The sequence below is a fragment of the Ailuropoda melanoleuca genome, chromosome 14 (genome assembly GCF_002007445.2).
Source record: "Ailuropoda melanoleuca isolate Jingjing chromosome 14, ASM200744v2, whole genome shotgun sequence".
NCBI classification, from domain to species: domain Eukaryota; kingdom Metazoa; phylum Chordata; class Mammalia; order Carnivora; family Ursidae; genus Ailuropoda; species Ailuropoda melanoleuca.
The window spans coordinates 42087879-42097250 of NC_048231.1; the positions used below are offsets into that span (position 1 = coordinate 42087879).

General features: G+C 50.6%; 2 protein-coding genes across 4 annotated transcripts in view; one reads left to right on the forward strand and one right to left on the reverse strand.

Annotated features, from left to right (window-relative positions):
• The window catches only part of SNRPD3 (small nuclear ribonucleoprotein D3 polypeptide), an 18453-nt gene extending 13177 nt beyond the window's left edge, over window positions 1-5276 (reverse strand). The window contains exons 1-2 of one of the 2 annotated variants that reach the window (XM_034642033.1): window positions 4804-5276; window positions 2827-2970 (exon numbers count right to left, since the gene is read on the reverse strand). In XM_034642033.1, coding sequence (XP_034497924.1) covers window positions 2827-2952 — 126 coding nt within the window. In that variant the 5' untranslated portion in view covers window positions 2953-2970; window positions 4804-5276. Of the gene's footprint in view, window positions 1-2826; window positions 2971-4798 lie in introns of both variants that reach the window. The other variant, XM_002925056.4, reaches the window with a different exon arrangement.
• Window positions 5277-5747: 471 nt separating this feature from the next.
• Window positions 5748-9372, forward strand: part of GUCD1 (guanylyl cyclase domain containing 1) — a 19477-nt gene continuing 15852 nt past the window's right edge. Inside the window, exon 1 of one of the 2 annotated variants that reach the window (XM_011232089.3) lies at window positions 5748-5982. In XM_011232089.3, the coding sequence (XP_011230391.1) occupies window positions 5940-5982 (43 nt within the window). In that variant the 5' untranslated portion in view covers window positions 5748-5939. The remainder of the gene's footprint in view (window positions 5983-9372) is intronic. The other variant, XM_002925057.4, reaches the window with a different exon arrangement.

Consider the following 9372-nt stretch of genomic DNA (forward strand, 5'->3'; position numbering starts at 1 on the left):
GTCAGGCTCCACACTCTGCTGAGATTCTGCTTCAGGATTCTCTCTCTCCCTCTGCCCCTCCCCCCACTCTCTCCTACAAGCGCACATGCTCTCTCTCTAAAATAAATCAATCTTTAGAAACAGCAAAAGTTATTAAAACCTAACATCGAACGGCAAACACTAAACTCCAGCTGTCCTCTAGCAAAGGCTAGAAAGTGCTAAGGGGATGCTTTCACCCCCAAAGGGCAGACTAACTGGGGCCAGGAAGGAAGGAAAGCAGTGGGAACTGCAGGAGCCATTGGCCTTACACATCCTGGGGATCTGTGAATGAGCTGTGCTAGGTTTACCGCAGCATATTCATCTGTGCCATAGCCTGCTGGTTTTTATTCAGTGAGCCAGGCTTAGGTAAACCCAGCCAAGCCTTAGCATCTGGGCACAGGCAGTGTTATGGGCTGAATCCTAACTGTCTCCAACTCTGCTAAAGTCTTAACCCCCCCAGTATCTGAAAATGTGGCCATATTTAGAGACTGGATCTTTACAGAGGTAACTGGCCCTAATTCAATGTGACTTGTGTCCTTATAAGAGATCAGGATACAGACCCACATAGAAGGAAAACCATGTGAAGATACAGGAAGGAGAGAGACCTGGAACAGATCCTTCCTTCATGGCCCTCAGAAGAACCAACCCTGTGACACCTTGATCTCAAATCTCTTGCCTCCAGAACCCTGAGGGAATAAATATGCTTGTTTAAGCCACCGAATGTGAAACTTTGTTATGACAGTCCTAGCAGATTAACATAAGCCAGAAGCAAGTGACTGGCTCCCCCCATATGACATGCATTCACTCATTTATTCTGCACTATAATGCTGAGGCTGAGGTGTTATTTTTATTCCTGACTTAGAAAGAAGGGAACAGAAGGTGAGGGAGGTCCAAAGCTTGACCCAAGTCACACAAGGTAATGGGCTGCAACCTGATTCCAGATCTATCACCAAGCTGTGTGCTTTATACCACACTGGCTATATTTGAGAGACCATCAATGTCATCTGGTCAGACACCCTCACATTACAAATGGGCAGTCTAAGGCTCTGGAAACTCAGTAAGTTGTCCAAATAGCTGAATAAACACATTAAGATGCGTACCTCCAGCCTTGAATTCTACTCACCAAAACAAAGTACCTCAAAATGGATGAGGATGCCTTAAACCAGAGGACTGGATCTGACGGGGTGCCTCACAAAGACAAGGTAGGCAAAGCCCCACAGGACCTTTAGAGAGCCCACACCATCTACCTGTATGGTATCAACACTGAAGAGAGAAACCTGCAGTCACTAGATATCTATCTCCCTGAGCCAGGGAACTGGCCCCACTGGTCAACCTGGCAGGAAGATGATGCTCAAAGCTACAGCGAGATCACAAGTAAACAAGTGAACCCTGCAAAGCAACAGATAGGACTCCTGATCTGCAGTGTGATCTTAGGGAAGTCACTTTCCCTTTCTGACCGACCTTCGGTTTTCTCACCTAGAAAACGTTAACAGAAACTACACGTGGACATGTATAATGTGCATGGAACTAGCTGCTGCAGATACATAACTAATCTGATCTGTAGAACGGCCCCAAGATGTGGGTGCTATCCCTATGGCGGTCTTCAGAATGCACTGCTCAGATCTCCCCTCAAGGGTCGTCAGGCTACGAAGCATGCAGGGAGCTGACAGTTTCCAGCTGCCACCTATGGGAACCATCACAGCATTCACCCTGAAGGCACTGTCTCTCCAGGCTGCCAGCCAATGACTGATCACAGTGGGGATCCTAGAGCCAGGCCATTTCTGCCCCATGCAAGACTCTTCTAATGAGCAACTCCTGCTGGCTGAGACTTCCTCAGAGATATACTGCAGTCTAAGGCTCTTCCCACTCAATCTTGTCTTTTCCCTCTCCTTTTCCAGCACCAGATCGGTATAGATTCAAAGCTCTCTTGGCTATTCCTACTCCCTCTCCTATATCCTTCATTATCATTTCCCCCAATAAATCTCTTGCACAACAATTCTGCCTTGGCAACTATGTCTCAGAGGACATAAAATAACACCATTCCCATTTTACAGACAAGGAAACTGAAGCAATTAACATGATCAAGGTCAGATAATTAGGATCCAAATCCACATCTGATTCTGAAGCCCAAGTTCTTAACTGATGATTTAAAGAACAAAGGAGAAAGTGTGCTGATACATCTTGCCAAAGCAATGCTACACAAACTTATGTAACTCTTAGCAAAATGCAAAATAGTGCCACGGGAAGGACACAGTATGAGGAAGCTGCTCCAATGTTTGTTAGTGGAAGGACATTCAGTAGATGAAGTCTTTTAATCTTATTCTCCCTATTTTATGGATGACAAAACTATCACCGAACCTGCCTTCCTCACAAGGTAGTTGCTATAATCAAATGAGACTCCTCCTCCAAGAAAGATGGAAAATAAACATGGTATGTGAGTGGTATGTGAGTGGAAGATGCCACTAACTGCAAAGCAGTTATGCAAACATGTAGGGGCAAATGAAGAATGGCCGTGAACCTGACAGATTCTACCAAAGGGAGTAGTGCTACTTCTTTTAAACAAGTCCCCAAAATACGGGAGAAGATAATCATAGGATGGAGAAAACAAAGGTAAATATTCCAAAATTCTAAATGGCTCTTATTTATGCCCACATCTATAGCAACTATTAACAGCGCCTGGCACACGTTAGGCACGCCATAAATAACTGTTCAAGGAAAAGAACTTCAAAAAGATCTCTAATCACTATCTTTCTGTGCTCCAAGAGAGGCCCAAGCTTCCCCCATAACCTCACATGGAAAGCAGGATACCTGGCAGTTCATGTTGTCCTCCGCCTCAATGAGCTTCCCACGATATACCTCACCAGTGTTGGTCTCACATGTCACGATGTGACCCTCAGCCTCATGTAGGACTTTAATCGGCACACCAATAGACATCTTGGCAGGAAAGGAGTTCTACAGTGAGAGAGACAACAGTTAGTTCATCCTTCGGGGCCGAGGAAGTCATGTGGTACACATCATGCCTCCCTTAAGGCCTGACACTCCATAAAACTTAGAATGGCAAAGCTGCCATTTTCCACAGAAAAAAACAAGAGTTTAATTCTGAGGAACCCATTTGGCAAATACATGCAAGGTGTGGGATGGCGAAGAATGGAGAGGGAAAGCTAATGGGATGAGAGGTACCTTCCATCTCCCTCCCTGAAATCATACGCCTCTTTATCAAATAACCAGTAACCAATACTGTGTGTGTGTTGGGAGACAGGAGACTGAAATGTACATGCCTTACGATGTATTTGCCAACCCACAGCTGTAGGTGACACCAACTGCAGAGCTCACAATATAGACCTGGGCTGTCCAATACAGTAGCCACAGTCGACACGTAGCTATTTAAACTAAACTTAAAGTGAAATAAAATGAAAATTAAATATTCACTCCCTCAGTCACATTGGCCACATTTCAAGAGATCAATGGCCTTGGGCTAGTGGCTAAAGTACCAGGCAATGCAGATATAGACCAAAGGATCCAGGCAAATCTAGAAGAGACTGTGCATTTAATTCGACTCATTAAGTACCCATTGATTCTCCACTTCTTCAAGGTTAAATAGAAAATAAAGTGTTCACAAAGGGACAACGTGCTATAAGCAGGAAATGTTTGGAGGAAAAACGTTATCAGGGAAATCACCTGATTTCATGTAAATAAAAGGAACAAGCAATGGATTTCACAGTCCCAGATGAGCAACGAATCAAGGTTGGAACACATCGTGTTTGTGTTTAAGAGGCAAACATGAGGTTGGGAAAGACAGGTTCCCCTGGTGAAGAAGGAGCCTTAGGAGTTTGGATTTTATGCTGAAGACAATGGGGAACTACCGCAGAATTNTTCGACTCATTAAGTACCCATTGATTCTCCACTTCTTCAAGGTTAAATAGAAAATAAAGTGTTCACAAAGGGTCAACGTGCTATAAGCAGGAAATGTTTGGAGGAAAAACGTTATTAGGGAAATCACCTGATTTCATGTAAATAAAAGGAACAAGCAATGGATTTCACAGTCCCAGATGAGCAACGAATCAAGGTTGGAACACATCGTGTTTGTGTTTAAGAGGCAAACATGAGGTTGGGAAAGACAGGTTCCCCTGGTGAAGAAGGAGCCTTAGGAGTTTGGATTTTATGCTGAAGACAATGGGGAACTACCGCAGAATTATAGGTAAGGAATGATCCGATAAAAAGGCAGCAGCACTTACAAATGGATCAAACACAGTTTATTTTTTTTTCAAACAGTTTAGAAAGAAACTTGATAAAGCTNTATAGGTAAGGAATGATCCGATAAAAAGGCAGCAGCACTTACAAATGGATCAAACACAGTTTATTTTTTTTTTCAAACAGTTTAGAAGGAAACTTGATAAAGCCTCTGTAACAACATGGAAAGCATGAGAGGACCAGTACCTGAAAGGGGAATGGAGGCAGTGGTGCAAACAACTTTGATAAAGATTACCCAGATAGGAAGGACTTGGGGGAAAGAGGCAGCCAGAAATGATTTCAAGACTATTGCCCGTATGTGCGGAAAAACATGGCCTGGAGACGTACACAAAACGAAGACCATGTACTTTGGAGAAAAGCTAATGAGAACTCACTTCCAGGCGCTAGTGAGGCAACGCTGGTGTTTGACCGCGGCTTCCCGCTCTTCTCCCTCCCCGAACCTCCCACAGTTCCTCGGCAGCGAGTCCTTCTCCAGCCCCAGACCCCTCACGGATGCTTCGGGTCTACCCTCGCCTGCCCCCAGCCTCACCTCACCGGCTCCGGCCTACTCTTCCTTTCCGATACGGCAGGAAACCTAGCGACTGCGAAGGCGTGAGCCAAGCGAATGGCGGGTCTCGCGCTCCCAGAATACCACGCGTTCCCAAAATGCTGCGCGCAGGTCCCGGCCCCTTCCTTTTCTTAGCGGTGTGCGCGGTCTTGTCTTTGCTTCCTTCTCACTCTGCCGGCTGGGAAACGGGGACTCGACTACGATAGTTCCGGCCCCGGAAGACAGAGCTGGTGACAGGGCTCAGGTGCCGCCGGAAACACTGATCCTCAGGCCGTCAAAGGGGGGGTAGGGGGCTCGCGTTTCCAAGCACCTCACACCAGGGACAGGCTGGACGGCAAGGCGGTGATCTGGGGCTTGGGTCTTCGGATCGGGGGCAGAAGACAGTGGGGCTGAGGGCCAGGACCTACCCTCACAATTTAACCTTTGGAATCCGGCACCACCAGGTAAGGGGCGCCCTCAGCAAAGCGAGGTATCTCACCGTACGTAGTTTAGAGTAGAGCGGGGGCCGTCCCTCGGCCGTCCCTCAAGGAAGTCGAAGTAGTGTTAGGTCTCCTGGAGCCCCGGGGTGTACGGATAGGACCTGGCCTGGGGCTCGCAGAGAAGTGAGGCCAGGGAGAGACGGAGTTTGCTGAGGTGAGGAGTCTCTGGGGAACCAGTGCGGGTGGAAAGGCAGGGCTTCGGGGCCGCGCTCAGGCAAAGGGCGGAGCTTCCGGGGAACCGAGGCGTGAAAGGGCCTGCGCGTCTGCGCGAGGCGTGGGGAAAGGGGCGGGGTTACCAGAAGCCGAGACTGCCAATGGCCAGGACCCGCTTAGATCTGGAGGCTGGGGGCCTCTAGGAATAGAAGTCGGGGGAAAAGAAAGGGAGGGGCTTCTTTGAAACCCGGCGAAGGGGTGGGGTTTAAGGGAGGGGCGGGGCCTCGTGCCGAAGCCTGGAAGGGGCAGGGCGGGGCTTGGGGCGGCCCTGCCGCCGCCTCCCCTTTTCCCCACCGCGCTGGCGGTGGCGGCGGTGGCGGCTGCAGTGGCGGCGGCGGAGGAACCTGACACGCACCAGCCCCTCTCCCGCCCCCTTCGAAGCCGAAGCTGCAGCCGGGTCGGGGCCATGGGCGCCCCGCGCGGCCCGAGTCATGAGGACGGAGGCGGAGGCAGCGGGGCCGCCGCTCGAGCCCGGTCAGTGTCTCCCCGAGGGCCTGGCCCTCACCCCGGGGAACGAGGGGGACCCCGCCCTAGCGCGGGCAGGGTCCAGCCGCGCGACCTTGGGTCGACCGCCGCCACGGGCCGGGCTGTAGAACTTTGAGTGATACCTGGCCAGGTGTACACTCCCGCCTTGGCCGCTCAGCCCCCAGCCCGGGTCACTTGGGAATTGATTTCCTGATACTCCTAGGGCTGGAACCCCAGTCAGCTCTGAAAGCGGTCATGGTGGAAGGGTCCTGGTGGCGGGGCAAGGGCGGCACCTTCTCCAGAAGCGAAAAGTCCTGCTGGAGCCGCCTTAGAAGATCCCGCGTCCCCTCCGTGGAACTATGGGGGAACTGAGGCCTAGAGGGGCAGGGAACTGGCTGAGAGCACAGAGCAATGGATGTGCCCCTTACCCTGGCCTCCCAGACTTAATGATTTGTCTTGCTCTAGTTCTTGACCCTAGGGTTCCTTCTGCCCCCAGGTGGCCTGAGTTCCTTTGGGGCAGATACCAAGACTGACATTGAGTGTGGTGGTTCTCAATTTGCTTCTGAGTGGGGGAGGAGGAAAGCAATGATTCCTGCTCTCAGGGTTGATGAGAAAGAGAAAGTGCTAGTAAACTCTAAAGTGAGGCACCAACTCATGGGAGAGGTCCCGAGCATGTGGGACCCCACCCTAAGACATCAGGAACCTTGGTGTCACACCCAGGGAGTGGTCTCTTTTGTGAATGCAGCAGGGTATAGGGTCTGATGCTATCCCGGGATTTGCATCCCTCCTCTTCCACTTATCTAATTCTGTGATCTTGGGCCAGACAGTTGCCTTTCCTGAGCCCCACTGAAGTAATGGCTCACATTCATAGGGAGCTTTCCAAGACTGGATACTGTGCTAAGTTGTTTACATGCAGTGCCTTATTGATCCTCATAAGGATCCTTTTGTAAAGTAGGTTACCATTGTTGCTTGCACTTTTGCACATGAGCAGATAGAGTTGAAAGGACTTAAGTGTCCAGGGCCAGCCTTCTTTGGCAACAGCTGCCAACTGAAGCCAGGTCAGGGCCTTACAGGCAGACCCTACTTTTAGGTGGGACAGTCCCTTGGCTCCAGGCATCAACATCTGGCAGTAGTTCTGGGCTTGGAAGGCCTTGCCTCCCCTTATCACCCCCCACAGGAGTATCTCTGGATCCCTGTGAGCTGACCTGCCCATGCCAAGACTGGGGATGGCCACATGGGAGTGTTTAGCCTTGCAGGGCCTCGGGATCAAGGGGTTCTGCCATCAGGGCAAGAAGAGGAGGGGCAGTGGAGTTCACAAGGACCCTAGGGAGCAGCTGTCCTGTGCCACATTTACAGCTGGGAATAGGGAAAGGCACAGACAGAGTCCAAGCCTGGCCATTAAGATGACCCAGCTAGCTGGTGCCAGAGCCCAGACTGCAGGGGAGGGAGGGAGTCGTGAACAGAGCGGCCGGAGTCTAGAAGCTGGGGTGAGGGGAGATTGCGGGCGGGGTTGGGGCATTGTTGTGACAAGTAGGCCTGGGCATCTCAAGGGATTAGACCTTTTTGGAAAAACACCTTCCATTCATCAAGCATGTCTGAGTGCCTGCTCTGGTCCAAGGGCTGGGGTAAGGCACATGCAACCCTGTAGGGACNCAACCCTGTCCCTGCTTGCCACTGAGATACTCTCAGTCTGGCTAGCGGGGAAAGCAGACACTATCCCCTCAAATACTCATGTTGAAGGACTCAGAGAGGGAAAGAGACCAGAGCATTTGGCTGTTCAGAGATGGGAGACAACATTTCAGACTAAGGGATCTGCAAGAGCAAGGGCTGGGGAGTAAACAGCCTGTGTAGAGAGAGACGGAAAGACAGTTTATGGCCACAGTGAAGGATTCTTGAAAAGGGAGGCATTTCATCATGAGAGAATAGCACCTTGCATAGAGCTCTCTCTCCACTCAGCCCATTGGGGGGAATTATTTTAGAATATGAATCTGGAGGGCAGGACTTGGGACTTAGTCATCTTTAGTATCCCCAAACCATAGCACACATTGAGTGCTTAATAATTTTATTTCTCAAAAAAAAATAGGTTCATTTCTTCTAACAAATGTTCATTGAGTTACTGCTAAGCATCAGATACTAGGCATTGGGAATAACAGTGAACAAGATTAGCAAATTCGCTGTCTTCAGGAAGCTTACAGTCTGGTGGGGAGACAGAATAGCTCTATTTTATTTTTTATTTTTCTCATTAATTTTGTGTAATAATTGTGAGTTTGCTAAGCACTGTGAAGGAAACAAACAGGATGCTGGGAAGGGGGGCCCTCAAAAGCATAGTCAGAAAAAAGCCTCTCAGAGGAGGAACGTTTGAGCTGGGACCTGAATGACAAAAAAGAGCAGCCTCGAGAACTGCAGGGGAAAAAAGTTCCAGACAGAGATGGCTGTACGTGCAGAGGGGTAGAATGAAGCCTGATGGGTTTCGGGCAGTCACTGGAACTGAGTGAGTGAGGTGTAAGGGCCAAGGTGAGGCTGGTGGGGCCCGGTTTGGGCAGGGCCCTGCAGGCCATAGTGTGGAGTGACAACTTTATTCTAAGGGCAATGGGAGACTGGGACTGGGATCCTTCTGGCTATAGTGTACAGATGGGAGAGGAGTTGGGGGTGGAATTTGGGACAGGATAGGCAGAAGTCAGGCTGGACAGAGCCCTCAGAACTGAATCCACAGCAGTGGGAAGAGGCAAATGTGAGAAGGCCTTGAATGATGGCCTGGGTTCCTTTTAGAGGCATCTGGGGCCAGGGGAAGGAGGGACCAAAGCCTCAGCCCAGTTGGGCTCAGGGCGCCAGGGCCCTCTAGATGGAGGGCAGGGTTCACGTCAGCACCTGCAACGCGCTCTTGCCCTGAGTGCTCATAGCACTCGTCAGGCTGGTGTCTGTTGCATGTCCTTGGAGGTGGGGAAGCGGGGGAGAAAGGCCAGTACAAGGCAGGGAAGGAGCAGTCACAGGTCCCTGCGTCCTGGGAATGTAACAGCTCAGCATGACACAGACAAGCTCAATGCAAGGGCCCTCTCCTGTGAGCCAAAGCGTGAACTCTGGCCTTGAAGAGTGCAGATAAGGGAAAGGGCGTAGCCAGCCTGGGATCTGAGAAAGCACTGGAAGTGGTAGCATCTGAGCCAGGCCTCCAAGGCTGGGGAGGGTTTAGACATAGGAGAGTAGGAGTTTGGGACTCACTCCAGGCACGACACTACCCAGAAAAGGCCAGCAGGTTAAAAGGCCAGGGCAGGCATCAGGATCCTTCTGGTTGCTGCATGCAGTGGGAGCCAGGGCTGGCTTGGCAAGTCGGATTCTGGGACAGCTCTGCACAGGCAAGTTGTGAGTTTAAGAGAGACGCCAGAGACCCCCCCCCCCCCCCCC